Raw genomic sequence first — 15,693 nt, forward strand, 5'->3', positions numbered from 1 at the left:
ATTGGTAAATGATGTACTGAGTTCACATATGTTAAACTTAGTGGCAGGGATGTTTGCATGAATGTCTTACAGGCCTATGAATCTTTCCCGAAAACATGCAATAAACATCAGTTAAACTTGCAATGTCAATTAGACCTAGTTTAAACTCATATCACTCCCAGCCTCTCTGCGATAATACTGATAATTAGGGAGAGAAAAAAAAACAAACAAGAAAACAAAACCCTGGTTTAAAGTACTGCACTTAAAAAAATCCTCAGATGATCATAAAATTCCATTAGCATACATTTCTAGGACAAAAAGAAAGGGGGAGGAAATCACTTTTTACCACTCAGCTTTTGACTTTCTTTACATTTTTTTTCTAGAGAGCACAGAAGAAGAAGAAAAAAACTCTCAAACAAGATTTGTAAAGGATACTCTGATGAAGTGGGTGAATCTTAGGGGTGCAGTCCCATAGTGAATACCCGTCATTCAGTGAACAAACAGTTGAGCAGGTCTTCCCTCCAGTCTACTGTCTTTCAGATACAAGCAGGAATATAATTGTTCCCAAAGTCTGGATGATGGTTATACTGTTATTAAAGTACACAGTCCAATCGATGACGCTGTAATCACACTTGGACACGGGGGGGGGGGGGGGGGGTGTCCTGATGGTTGTCCGAAGTTTTAAAAATCCGCATCCGGGTCACGGCACTAGATGTAACCCAGATATTCTTTCTCTCTCGGCCCTCCTAGTCTATAGGGATCTCTCCTGCACGCCCTGGTTAAGGTTAGTGTCTCTGCGTTGTGTTAAGGGTGGATGTGTCTGGTGGGAGAGAAACGGAGCCGGGTTCTCTTGCTACGGTAGAGACTTTTATTTCCATCCACACAGGTATCACAGGTACGAAACCTTGCAAGATAATGCAATATGTCTCCAATTATTAGTGAACATAATATTATTCTTTCAATGTTTTTTTTTTTTTAACATGAGGTCAACTGAGATACAATCCTTTGGAAAATATAATACAGGCGAGAATAAGCAAGCCAAAAAAACAAGCAAGTAGCTGTGGCGACCCCTAACGGGAGCAGCCAAAAGTAGTAGTAGTAGTAGTAGTAGTAGTCTGGTTACAGACGCAATAACAGACGCACTACCACTGACACGTGGCAGTATTTACAGGCGTTGGACAGTGGCCATTTTAAATGGTTTGAAAAATATTATTATAAGTTGTTAAAATGTTAATTTTGGTGTCATTTTCTTAACAGACATACTAACGTATGTAATGTATTATCTCAATAGGATATTTATCTTGACAGAATATAGAGTCTGAAAACCGCAGTGGTCAAAATTACCACCCACGGTCATTCTAGTAGTTTTAAGTTCCAGTCATTGTTTGGTACTGTTGCAATATTTATTTTAAGTTCTTTTTTTACATTTCACATTTTATAGGCCTTGTTGAGTTTGTTAGATTAGCAATATGTGTTTTCCGTTTTGTTTTTCAGGTAATATTTTTACTTTTTCAATTTTGCTATTCAAGTTCGACCATGTCTCTCTGAAGTTTAAATTGTTTAAAAACAGTATTATAGTTGTTAACATGTTAATTTTGGTGTCAGTCGTTTCCTAACAGACATACTAATATATACAATGCATTAATCTCTCAATTGGGTAATTATCTTGACAGAATATAGAGTTTAAAAACCAGCGTACATGATGACCGCCCATGGTCATTTTAGGTAGGTCTTATCGTAACTTTTTTGTGTGTTCGATCTAAAACCCATTTTAATGCAAATATATGCAATTTTAGGAGCACTCAGGGAGCAGCAGGTCTGTATCTTTTTTTTCCACAAAGTTATTAAACTTTGAAAATCCAAAACGGCCAAAATGACTGTCTTGATAGGTTATAGATTATTTATCTCCATCGTGGCCAAACGATTAGAGGAGTTCCTACCCACACTGATATATAATGATCAGACAGGTTTTATACAACGCCAAACTCAAGACAATATACGAAGAACACTACACATTGTGGATCATATACAAAAAAATAAAATTAAAGCAACAGTAATAAGTGTGGACGCTGAGAAGGCATTTGGTTCGGTTCACTGGAATTTTCTTTACAGAGTTCTACAAAGATTTGGTTTACATGACACATTAAAAATATACAGGTGCTCTATGACAACCCTACTGCTTGGATTAAAATTAATGGATATTTATCAAATTTTACTGTAAAAAGTGCCTCGAGACAGGGTTGCGCATGGTCACCACTACTCTGCATTATATTTGGAACCACTAGCTCAATACATCAGACAAATTGAAGCTATCAGGAGAATTACTATTAAAGGGACAGAGCATAAATTAGCCTGTTACGCAGACGACATTTTGATCTATCTAGGGCAACCAACATATTCTCTACCTAAATTGATGCAATCCTTTGAACAATATGGTCAATTATCAGGATACAACATCAACATAGATAAAATTCAATTACTTTCATATAACTATAGCCCACCAGGAGAAACTGAAAGTAGATACCCCTTCGCACAGCAAACAGTCTTTCAAATATTTGGGCACCAACATGCCAAAAGATTTGGCAAAACTATCAGAATGCAATTATTTGCAGATACATAAAAAAATTTAAGAAAGCCATAACCAGATGGAACCTAATTCCTTTCCTTAGTTCTCAGCTCAAGGGTTGAATCCATTAAAATTAATATACTGCCCAGACTATTATATCTCTTTCAGACCCTACCAACAGAAATTAACCAAAAACAATTCAATGAATGGGACAAAATATTATCAAGGTATATATGGCAAGGTAAAAGACCTAAGGTTCATCTCAAAATTTTGCAGTTGGCCAAACAAAAGTGGGGATGGGGCCTACCTTCTCTTAGGGATTATTATTTTGCAGCACAGGTGACAGCTATGAGATGCTGGTGCAACCCATCATGTGATGCTCAATGGAAAAACATTGAAGAAAGGATACTTTCCATCCCCATACAGGCAATCTTGGCTGATAACAACCAACAAAATCACATAAATACTATGGATAACCCAAGGGTGAAATGCACTCTTAAAATATGGAAAACTATTATAAAAGAATATAAAATAGAAGGAATATTGTAATTCTTAAATGGTGTGCATATGACTCAGATTTTACACCGACTAAACTAGATACTCGATTTAAGGTCTGGACAGCTAAAGGAATAACAGTTCTGTGTTGAAATGCTTACAGGGAAACACTTATTAGAAAACCAAGACTTTCATCGGTATCTGCAGATGCGACATTATGTTAATATGAAGATGAAGGTGCTGCAGTAGTGCAGTATAGATAGGGTGTTATGTGCACCATGCTTATTGATATATTTTGTTCTTATTTCTATTTCTTATTTTATCTTTTATTTCTATTTTCTTGTTATCTCATATCTTGTTAGTTTTTCGGTTTTTTTTCTCTAACTAGAGCGTGAGTGTCTGTAGTAGAACCCAATTGACCTTTCGCAGAGTCCCGCCCCCCTTGGTTACTGTTGCTATGCCTGTCAAGCATTTCAGAACTATCCAGGAAGTAGCCGGAAAACACCAAAACATGAGAGAAGAAATCAGCGCATTGTGTGGGTAAAAGTAACAGTAATAATATGTTAGCTGTATTAGCTATCAATAATAGCTAGTAGCAAGCTTAGCTTGGAACAGACAGGTATTTTTGTTGATTTTGGGTGGATTAAGCTGGCCATGGGGTCTGCTATACTGCGAAATCTATTGCCGACATTGCGCTTCTTGCGTTCTGGGTTTCGGGAAGGGAAAGAAAATTACACCCCCTCCAAACTTTTCAGATATCTAGTATCCGATTTGCAGATCCCATAGGCACACCATTTCAGTATTTTGCTGTGTGTTTGAAAGCTTGACGGACCGTTTCTAAGGTAGGGTTGGACAAGCACCGTTCTGGGCCGGTACTTTGCGAAAGGTCAGTTTCCCCTCGGGGATGAATAAAGTATTCTAATTCTGATTCTGATGAAAAATTTAACCAAGGCAAGTACATGTCTGATAGAACTGTTTAGAAAAGCATATAATTCAGATACTGATAGAATCATTTCATGCATGTATATGGGTCTGTCAAATCTTAAAAAACACAGTTGACTTTATACATTAAAAAAAAATGGGAGAAGGAAGGAGGAACAATTATATCTGAGGAAGAATGGACAACAATATTGAGGTATCAATGGAAGTGTACCAGTTCACAGAAATGGAGGAAGTTTGGTTGGAAAAACCTGATGAGGTATTTTACTACACCCTCTCAGAAATCCCATTATGATAGTAACCTCCCTGTTTGCTGGAGAAACTGTGGAAACCAAAATGCAAACCATTACACTATTTTCTGGGATTGCCCCGTTATCAAAGACTATTGGAGAGCAATACACAATACCCTACAAGACATTTTTAAATGTGAAATACCCCTAGAAAGTAAGTCCATATATTTGGGTTATATACCTCAAGAATGGTTGAAAAGAGATAAATATTTAATGAATATACTGCTGGTGGCTGGTAAAAAGACTCTTACCAGGAAATGGTTATCACAGGAGAGCCCAACTTTAAACGCATGGATGGAAATTACAATGGATATTTATAAAATAAAGACGATAACAGCATCTGTCAATCATAAATTGGAAAAATTTGCTTTACACTGAAAAAAAAAATGGTTTAACTACGTAGCACTCCATAGGTCTGATTTTATTTTCACAAATCAATGATTATGTTTTAAAGAAAAGCTCACTCCCTACCTGTACAGTTTTTTCCCTTTGTTTCTTTCTTTTCTGTAAGTGTATACCTCTAATAAGTACTATGTGGAGATTTGTGGCAAATATGAATACTATGATAAATACATATAGTATCTAAAATATATCTTATGGAAATGTTTGTTTGATGTTGAATATTAATAAAAAATAAATTACAAAAAAAAGGAAGCCATCCAGGTAAACAAAGACAGGAATCATATTTCAAGATCGTCAAACAATGTAATTCCAAAAACGATCCCGGATTGGTCCCTTATTATGGTTTCTATCGGTCATCTTGATTAGTATGGATTCAGGCCGAGTCACATTCATATTCATATTCAGTGCTTGTTATAACACCAAACAAAACAATGTTTCTGTTTTAAGTGAGCCGCTTATCACTTGTTTGGTCAGGGCATTTGGGCATTGGAGCATTATCAATTAAAAAGCTTTCAAAACACAACACCGATTGTTGTTTTTCACAGCACATTGACATTGGCAAAAAGAAAAGCGCTGCAAATATCCTCACTGATGAAGTAAGCGCTATGTCCTGAAGTAATCCTTCACATTTTTGTGAGTGATCACACTGCGCCATAGAAAATAACAGTGGTAAAGCAAGACTTATAGTGAATGGATTTGAACTACAATTTTCTCATCCTTCCATAGCCATGTGACAATGTAACAGCATTTGGCTGCTTACCAAAGTTTCTGTTCGGTTGGACGTCTGTAGACAGCTCACTTTCCCAGCAGCCACCAGTCAGCTGACAGAGTTACTGTAGCGAGTCGATTCCTCTCTCACTCTCATTCCTCTCGCATTATTATTTTTTCTGAGTTAAAAAATTTTCAGACTGTCTTTCTGAACGCATCATCTGTGACAGATGTAATTCTTGGCTGTTCAACAGATTTTCTCCCATGTTCATTTCTGCAGTAAAGTCGTCGGGAGATGCTACGAACTCGTTTTCACTCATCACGAGTTTATTTCCTCTGTGGCAACAAAACACGTTACAGCAGCCTTCAGAAACTTCTGCAGGTTAAACTGGACTAATGAAACACTTTCAGTGCTGACTCAAGGTTTTTCCTGCATGGAGAATTACGAGGCGGCCGCCTCCGTCAAATTCCTTCCCGCCTCCAGCTCTCAGCGGGTGTCTTAATGAAAAACAGTTTTCTAATGAGCGTTGCACTCGGTGGATGTCATTGTTAACTGCAATTGTAGCATTACGCTGTCACCGATGTGGTGGCGCTGTATCGTAATCAGCACAGTGCAGCTGGAAAGGCACTGCCAAAGAGGAAAAAAGAGCTGCAATTTTCCAGAAGTTTCCAGTTGTGAAAAGTGTAAATTAAAGCAAAGGCTTTTATGTTATACTTATGTTCAACTACACAAGAGGGCCCATGTGAAATTTAAATGAAGACAATAGTTTATGTTATATTTGATTTAATTTTAAACAACTTTGCTGTTATGTGTGTAAATTAACACATTAGCATTTATGTTGTATTTAATTTAATGTTGAAAAGGGAACCTTTATATTTTTTTAAAAATAAAATATGCTTTAACGCGATAAATTGTCATTTTCTTCAGTCATAAAATAATTAGAATTCCTAAAATACGTTGCTTGTAAAAGAAAAAGTGTTTGCTTGAGCCATTTGAAGGCACAGTTCACATGCATGTGTGTGTGCATGATCAGGATGGTACCACCTCCGCCTTTATGTAAGCCAGGAAAAACCCTGTGAATGACTCTGAAAGACTGACTATAAACAAACTAAAAACACTCTCTAGCATAGCAACATTAAGGCTAAAAACAACCCATAATGCAACACTGTAAAATACTGTAGTTACTCTGGTACTCCCTCCATTCAAAAAGAATATCTAGTGTAATGAATGAATATGTAATTGTCTAGTCCTGAAATATAAGAAAACTCCCACTTTTTTAAACCTAGGTTTCAGAAAAAAATATTGTCTTATATTAGGGCCAGTATGGTATCCTTTCGCTCCAGTGGTAGAAAGCTCTCAGCAGTTTTTTTCCGTTCATTCGGTTTAGGGACTTGGCAAAAACCTGCACTGATCTCATACATGACCTCTCTGGAATCCAACTGATGGGATATCCGTCGTAGTGACGGAGAACTTTAATCCCTAAGTGCTGTCATGACAGTGTTCATAGGAAGTTGATTATGGTTGAATATACTGATAAATAAAGAGAAAATTGAAATAACATTACATGTGCATTACACACAAAAGAGTAGGAATGAAAGCAAGAGTAACTGGTAATAGGAGCAAAAGAAAAGTGTTGTTCTTCTTACTTTTGCCAGATTTCCCAGATGAGAACCTATTCTTGCCAGATTTGCTGTGCCGGATGATCCTCTGGACTTGGTCAATGGAAAGCTTCTTCAACACCACCACAGGTTTGGTTCTCTTCTCAAAGTCCTGAACCAAACCCAGCCTCTCCAGTTTAACCTTAGGCTGGCCCCATACCTGCACCTCTGTTGACCCGCTGCCATCTTTGTCACGTTTCAGCTGAAAGAGGGATTAAGAGGTGAGAAGAGGGTTAGAAGATTGAAGGTGGAACACCATAAAACAAAGTGTATGTACTTTGAATAAATAGTTTTTAACTAGTAAATATAGTGATGTTATCAGTTAAAGGCATAAATAGGTGATGAAAATGGATCAAATTGTTTCCATGACAAATATATTAATAAACAAACAAGTGTTGCTTTCCAAGATATTAATGATTATGACGTTAGTGTCTAAAGTTTTGCCCCCCCCACCTCCCAAAAAAAACCAAAAACCTAGGAAATACAAAAATCTCAAGGCAATGGCTTTTGGCTATACTCAGGGCTTGCAGTTTAACTTATTGATACTTTACCCATTCCAAATAGATGATTAGGATAGCTTGAGTGACATTTGCAGCTAAAATTTGACCAATATACTAACAATATGTCCCTTTTAAAAAAATCTTTCCTGGGATAACCAAAAGGCTTTAAGATGACAATGAATCAAAATGAAAAGGAAAAAAAAAAAAAAAAAAGCAAACAGTGGTGTATTTAGATTTGTGAGATTGCAGGCAGTGATGGTTTAATGATCGGTGGATGGGTAGGTATTTGGATCGGTCCAGATCACCTTAGGGATTTGGAAGTTCTTCAGTGCGCCGCTCTGCCCTCCCAGAAGCTGAGCAGGAAAGGAGTCAGGAAACTTTGAACCAGAACTGGAGGAGGTTGGTTTGGACCCATCTTGCCTGCTGCCACTACGACCAGGTTCTCCAGTAGAAGTAGATCGGAACCCAGACCTGTCTCTGTCACTTCGGTGGCGTGCCTCAGGTGAGCGCCTTTCCCGACCATCTCCACCAGTCTCACTCCGATGTCTCCTCTCACGGTCAGCCTCTCGATCCCTGTCTCGTCCATGTTCCCCACGGTTTGACGACTTTGGTGTGTCTCCCCGTCTGTCAGAAGATGGCTTCCCATCATGTCGGTGTTTTGATGACTCCCGGCCTTCTCGCCTGCCATCATGTTTATCAACTCGATTCTTTATTACTTCTGGTCGCTCGTCTGGTTTCAAGCGCAAAACAGTGTCAGAACCTTCTGCCGCAGCAGGTCCACTAGCTGGCTCTTCGGGCCAACGCTGGGCCTCAAGTGCTGGGATAGGGGCAGCCAAACAGGGGTCTAACTGGCCGTCAGCTCTGCCTGCCTGCTGGAGGTCGATGCTCACCATGAGGGGAGGGCGACTGGCTCCATTCCCAGCTGCAGTGGCCTCTTGTGGGGTCAGCTTGCCAGCATTGCCACCTCCTGCTGACCCGCTTCCTGGGGCTCCCGTGGGGCCACCTGGGCCACCTGCACCTGGCTCCAAGGGGAAAGAGTCCTGCTTTCTCTTTTTTAATGGTTTGTCTAGAGAGAGTTGGTAGTACAGAAAGGGAGATTAAGTTCCACATTCAAAAAGCTAGGAAACCTCCTAAAATTCTATACACTAGATTGATCAGAAACAACCGGGCAGTTGGTTTAGAATTACTGGTGCTTTCCTAAATAAAAAGCTATTCTTGTTCAATCAATCAATCAAGTTGTATTTTTTATAGTGCTTTTCTAGCAGCAACAGCCACTCAAAGCGCTTTACAATTGATTAAATTAATTCACACACACACACACACACAAATTCTGCTTCTCTGTGATTGAAAGAGGCATGCTGCATCCCATCACCAGGTCAATTAGAATGGCACTTATTATCGCCTTCTGTTAAGACACTGGCCTGGGGGCGGTTTGAGTAAGGCTAGGCTTTAGGACAGAGTCAATCATCGGCCGGCGCCCGTGTTTATACATGCCAGTAATGAGCTATCCAAATTGAGTCCCGGCTAAGGCACAGGTGCATTCTGGTCCAGCCAAGGCTGACACGTTGGTGCTGTTCATCTTTATCAATTCTCTAAGAATCTGGGGGAGTCCTATACACACCTTTATCTTGCACCTCCTTGGAGCACTTCTCACTGGCTGTTTCTCGCTCTATCCTTTCTATCTCAGCCAAGGCATCCAGCTCTGCCTCATCATAAGGGGAAGAAGGAGGCTGGAGGCTGCTAGAGCCCCCTGTCTGCTGGGAGACAACCTGCTGCTGCTGGCGGGCACCCAGATTCTGCTGGAGAACAGGCACCTGTTGGAAGCCCAATTCTGCCTCCATATTGTCAGAATTCTGGTCCATGCCAGGCAAAACATCACCTGGAGTTTAATAAAACAGAGTTTGAAAGTGGTTTAAAAATTGTTTCTCTACAACCAGGTGGTTAAAATTAAAGAGGAAAGTTGGAATGACATGAAAGGGACTAAGCTTCGTTTTAAGAGTACAGTGTCAGCTACAAAACAGTATCTGTAGAGTTGGTAGGGTAGGACTTTAAATCACCAAAAAAATGTCCAAATATGCAACCAATACATTTCTTTATACAAAACTTAAGTTCCAAATTTACTTTTTGTTCCAGTTTAAGTAAAGAAATTAATTACCAAAACAACAAAGACAATGGACTGATTCTACATGCACTTGGTTGACTTTTCTTTTTACTTAAGTTAGTGTCTTTCAAGCATCATACTAATGTGCCAGTAGAGCTGACCAGGTGTGCTGTGGGAAAAAAAAATTAAAACTCAATTTTAAAGTGTGTGTGTGTGTGTGTGTGTGTATTATATATAAATATATATCAACACGGATACAGGAAAAGATATAAATGTAAAATGTTATGAATGAAAATAAGCCCTTACATTGTAATTTCTGAATTGTATAGCAATTCTTTGTGTCATAAACCCTATTTAAACTGGTTTAGTTTCACCCAGGGAGGTTTGGGAATTTAAGGAATTACCAACAGGAAATGTGATTTTATTCCAGTCAAATCTGAAAAATATTTAGTTTTTACAAGTTGGAAAAGTCAAACCTTAACTGAAGTTGGAAGTCTGAAAAGTGAAGAAATTATTGAGAGACTATGGATTATATGGCAAATAATTCGCCAAACTCAGCAGTCCTTCAGTGATAGCAATTCAGTTCAAATTAATATTGCAATAAGGTAATAGCCTACAACACATTTATTTACATTTCCTGACCTCTTGTGTTTGATGCAATCTCTGTATTTTCCTTTCAAATATTCAAATTTTTCATGGCACTTTCCCCAGTCATTTAACACATCTTTTATCGAAGGATACTTGCTGCTCGGTTTTTTTAAAACACTTTTGTGTTCACCATGATTGCGCAGCATTAACACAAACTGTCTTTGGTGACAAGAATCACCTCACACCAATTTTTTTTTTAAACAGTGTCTTTAGAGTAGATTAGAGTATAAGAAACCCTGCTAGGCTGCAGTTTTCCTGACCGCCAGCTGACATCATGTTACATCACTTGTCAGCCAAAAAAACCCAAACAAAAAACCTTGTTTCACTGCTGCTCCAGAGATCCAGAAACAACAGCATCTCTGCATCTCCAATCAGGAACAACTGCAGGTGTTTTTCATGTGCTATCACTGTCACAGATAGAGATCGGGTTGAAAATCTGTGAATTTTCCCTTTAAAATTTGACGCAGAGCATTGAGATAACATTTATAAATTTGTTTTTAGAAATGCCAAATTAAGATGCTGCTGCTATCTAGTAGAGAATACAATTAAATCTAGTCTGTAGTTTCCCAGGCGTGAATGGGAAAAACATTGAAAGTGGGCTCTCCATGCCCACCTCCAATATTTTTTGTTTTGCTGATGACACCAACATCTGTCCTGATGTTACACCACTATCTGCGACTGTCAAAAATTTGGATCACGGTTGTCCTGAATACACAGGAAGTGACACTTCCCTGGTTTGTCACTAGATGGCAAGCTGGAAGAGATGGTCACCCTCCGAGGACTGTAACCTTGGCATTATCAAAACCAAACCCATATCTAAACTAAACCCCAACAAACCCACATCTAGACTTAACCACATCTATCCTAACTTAACCAGGAGGAGGAAAGACTTGGAGGTGTCAATCCAAATTCTTGGATTAATCACCACCAGTTTTTGCGTATTTTAACCATTATCATAACTTTTGTTGGTCCCAGATTTTGGTGTAATACCTGATTTTTCCAACAGTCCTCTCCATTTTCTAGAATCGAATAAACCATGATTCTAGTTAACCACGCACACCTAACTTTCACAGGCAAATAAGTAGTTAATCAATAGCACACCACTTTTGTAAAATATTGCTTTCTATTAGATTTTTTTTAATTGTTACTCAATTTACACACATGACATTTAGATACTGTCTTACGGTTCAGTGTGTTTTTTTTTTTACATTTTTGGGGTGGGGGGAACCCAGTCATACAAACAAGAGCACAAACTACAGTGAATGAGTTTCAATGCATGGCAATAATTTTAACAATTTTTAGTCTTTTAAGCCATGAAAATAAGATTTTACATGGGAGTCAACAGTGAGTTATTTGCTAGCTTGTAACTCATGTTTTTCCATGCTTCTAAGTCTCACAATGGTATAACAAAACAGGACGGGGGGCATTATTCTTTGTCCATGATGAATTTTGGATATGCAATTGCTTTTTACACACAGACCTCACAACAAGCACAGGACCAGGGGTGCCAATGGTGCTTGGCATCATTAATACTGTGTGTCCTTGTGCGGAAGTATTTCATTTTGAGTCGAGAGGTAGGCTACTGGTGTACTGACATTTCTTATGAGCAGACGCACATTAACTTAAAAGTCGGGACGTTTCAGTTCACACGCAACCAGCCCATTAACAACCCATAAACTTGGCAAACAAACCAATAGCTAATGTGACGATCAGCTCATAAAACATTAATGTCGTTTAACATTAAGAGTACCTTAAAATGCTGCCCATACTGTGCTAAAAAAATAAAATAAAATTCTTATTCCCCCGGCTGCTCACATCGCTGTGGAAAATTGTAGCAGCTAGATGATTCTGCTTTGTTATAACGCTACAGCCTGCCTACATTACACAGCTTTTCACTTAACAGCATTCAGAAGAGTGAACCAGAGAGAGCGTGCTTTAAACTCTGCTCTACTCAGCTGTCAGCTGTAGTGTGGGCAGTAAATGAGAATGCGCTTTTCCTAGCCCCCACCCCCAATTAAAGATTTAATTTTTCTAATTGCGCGTGTGAATTGTTTTTTCACAGGTATTGTTTCAACTCAAAGAGAATACAGCTAAATTGTGTTTAAACAAAATTCTGTTTGCTTTTATCATTTTTGTTTAAAAATGGCTGTTGTGTTAAACAATACCAACTAAAAGAAAAATTAATTCCTGCTTGCTACCGCATTATTGCTCTGCATTCACTGCAGTTATCATGCACAGATTCATGAAATGGTAAAATCTGGCATTACAAAAAAAGTGTTTGAAGGGGACCCTCCTTGATATTCATCTTGCATATGTCAATCATATAAGACTATTCTATGAAAATGTATATGAAACGTCATAAGAAATTGTGGATATTTGAAGTACTACTTCATTTGACAGTACTTAGATAAACCACAGATGTGGGGGCAACATAGGACACTGAAATCCTACCAATGTGGTAAAAACTAGTGACAAGTCCTTGACACACTGACAACCAAGATATGTCAGACAATTCTCACTACAGTTGCTTTCAATAAATTCAGGGATCACTTACTTGGAGGGTCAGACTCGTTCGACTTGACCCTAGACAGTTTGAGAGTGAGTTTGGTGGAGTCTTTGTTTGGAGAGCTGACAATGTCATACATATCTTTCTCCTCTTTCACTGCAGGGCCTTTCTTTCTCTGCTGGAGCTGCTGTTTCTGGTCTGGTCCTCCTTCCCTTGGTGAAGCCGCATAAGGAGGGGGTGACTGAAGGATCAGTGGTGGACGAGAGCCCGCTAGGGGGAGGCAAAGCCAAAATGAGTAGAAAGTTGTCATAAAACAAATGTTGTAGTAAATTCAGTAAGAATAACAGGATCTGAATAACGATAATCCATTCTAAACATATGCAGCTTTTTCCAGGCCGAACATTAATCAGGTTGAAAACAAAAAACAAGAACTGTGGCATCAGACCAAATCTAAGGCTTTGGGACATCTGAGTGTTCTGTCATGTGAAATGAAGCAAATCAGGCTTTCAAAGAAGGGGCTGTTCCCCGAGTTAAGAGAGGAGGTGTGTGTGTGTGTGTGTGTGTGTGTGTGTGTGTGTGTGTGTGTGTGTGTGTGTGTGTGTGTGTGTGTGTGTGTGTGTGCGTGTGTGTGTCAGCTCAAGTCACTCCCATTTGATTTTTCTCCCCCTTGCCTGCCTCCTTACATTTGGGTGTCCCTTCGCTTCCCGCTGGGGAGCAACCGGACTGAGGAGACCTTAGAGGGAACGAGGCATTCCTCATGGCTGAGTCTCCCTCCTGAAAAAACATATACACAAACAACACAGATATTAGCAACATCATATGAGTATATAAATGTTTTACCCAAGTTTAGAAATAATAAACCAAAAATGTCTTCAAACTGTTTAAACGCCACACTTCTATCCAAACAGGAATTTAACAGGTATTAAGAATTTACATCCTTTTTTTTTCTCTTTTAAAAAAAAAGTCTCATGTTATGAGGTTTGAGTAGTACAATTATAATGTAACATCTACACTACCTCATTGCCCAGACGATGTACAATGTTCAGGTAGTCTTCAGTGCTGTGTCTATCTGGGTGGTGATTTGCAGCATTAGCCATCTGACCAGACACCTTGCCCTCATGGATGTTCCTTATGCCACCTGGAACCATTGGGCTGGCCACAGATACTATAAGCAAAAAAATAATCAAAATCACTGATCAGAAACGCGATGGAAGACAAATAAATGTGTGATTGTGCTTTTTTTTTCTTCTTCTGGATATGAGAGCACTGTTGAAAATGGGTGTGTGGTAGGTTCCGCGGTGGTGTAGCGGTCTAAGCATCGGCTTTGTGTCGATGCAGTTGCCCACTGGGGACCGGGGTTCGTGCCCTGGTCTCGTCAGATCCGACTATGGCCGGATTCGATGAAGCAGCAATAATTGGCAACGCTGTCTTCGGGAGGGGGGCGGAGTCGGCTTGTGTTCGTCACATGAATGCGTCTCTGGGTGTGTCGGAAAAAGCAGTGATTCGACCTGGATTACCCTTGTCACGAAAGTGGCGAGGCGTCTCCTTCGAGACTGCCGGCTGGAGAGATGCAGTTGGCGAACGCATGTAGGAGGGTGGGTGTTTGAATTAGAATAGGGAGCGACTGGTCACTAAATTTGGAGAAAAGGGGAAAAATCAGAAATAAATTACAAAAAAATGGGTGTGTTGTGTATCCAAGTAATTCTTGAAATTATAAAGACTAAATTTCAAATGGTTTCATTTGAAAATTCTGTTGAATATGAATATTTTGTCACTTGTTGCAGTGCGATTTGGGGACAAAAACAGGTGTTCGAGGAGTTTCCCATGGGTCTACAGCAAAATGAACACTTTATTTCATTGCCTTCAAGATAGTGAGAGACTCAGATAGGGATGTCAGTGTCAACACTGACTCTTTCCAAAGTACAGATTATACTACCAACTACTAAGTCCTACCCAATAACACACACACAAAAAAAAAAAATGCCAGAAGGGAGTCCGTGGCCTTATTTCTATTTAAGTTACAGGGCTAAAAATGAAATCTCAATACTGTAATGTTTCTGAAACCCCGATTTAAGACCAAAATTCAATTTTGTGATTTCCTGATGCTTAGTAATTGGCTTGTCTAACTGCCATGCAAAAGCTGAAGCTGTAATAATTTATTTTTATCAATCATATATTATTCATTAACCAAGGTACAAGCTGTAGAAGGACATCAATTGGTGTCCAACAGTAAAATGTATTTACCAACTGCTTAAAAATTTGGGATGCACTGATACCACTTTTTTTCAGACCAAGTACTTATTTGGGTACTTGCGGATACAGAGTACTGATATAAATACTTAACCATTGCCGTTCTAACAATGGCTTTGAAAACACGATTTTGGGGCTGGACCCAAATATCAGACTATTCGGATATTCGCTTGTTGGGTAGGGATTCGGTTTTCAATATTGGAATTCAGATATTCTTTTTTGTTTTGCTAAATGTCGGCTATCAATTAAGGCAAATTGCACTGTTAAAAAATGTGGAAATACATATACTATATCTAAGCTTGAGCGCCTGACATCCTTCTCACTCAGCAGCGAATGTCACGCTAGTTTACCTTGGCCATTCAAGGGAAGACAAAATGCTGACGACCTCAGCTGTGTGGGAACACTTTAAAAATTGAGCAATGACAAGACGGTGCTTTGAGTGGCTGTTGCAGCTAGAAAAGCGCTATATAAAATGCAACTTGACTTGACTTAACAGTGTGCCATATATGTGATTTCTTGTATCTTTAAGTCTTGTTAGGTTCAGGTTATAGAATGTTATAGACTTGGGCTAATAGGACATCTAGGTAGCGTGGCAGTCTATTCCGTTGCATACCAACACATGGATCGCCGGTTTGACTCCCCATTGTACC

The 15,693-nt window shown here is 39.1% G+C and overlaps 1 protein-coding gene across 3 annotated transcripts in view; it reads right to left on the bottom strand.

Moving 5' to 3' along the window:
* The window catches only part of nipbla (NIPBL cohesin loading factor a), a 100,798-nt gene that overhangs the window by 76,079 nt on the left and 9,026 nt on the right, over window positions 1-15,693 (bottom strand). For 2 of the 3 annotated variants that reach the window (XM_056290196.1, XM_056290195.1), the window contains exons 8-13: window positions 13,810-13,958; window positions 13,477-13,567; window positions 12,842-13,063; window positions 9,160-9,417; window positions 7,844-8,604; window positions 7,027-7,240 (exon numbers count right to left, since the gene is read on the bottom strand). In XM_056290196.1, coding sequence (XP_056146171.1) covers window positions 7,027-7,240; window positions 7,844-8,604; window positions 9,160-9,417; window positions 12,842-13,063; window positions 13,477-13,567; window positions 13,810-13,958 — 1,695 coding nt within the window. The remainder of the gene's footprint in view (window positions 1-7,026; window positions 7,241-7,843; window positions 8,605-9,159; window positions 9,418-12,841; window positions 13,064-13,476; window positions 13,568-13,809; window positions 13,959-15,693) is intronic. The other variant, XM_056290197.1, reaches the window with a different exon arrangement.

Source organism: Lampris incognitus, chromosome 1 (genome assembly GCF_029633865.1).
Source record: "Lampris incognitus isolate fLamInc1 chromosome 1, fLamInc1.hap2, whole genome shotgun sequence".
Lineage (NCBI taxonomy): Eukaryota > Metazoa > Chordata > Actinopteri > Lampriformes > Lampridae > Lampris > Lampris incognitus.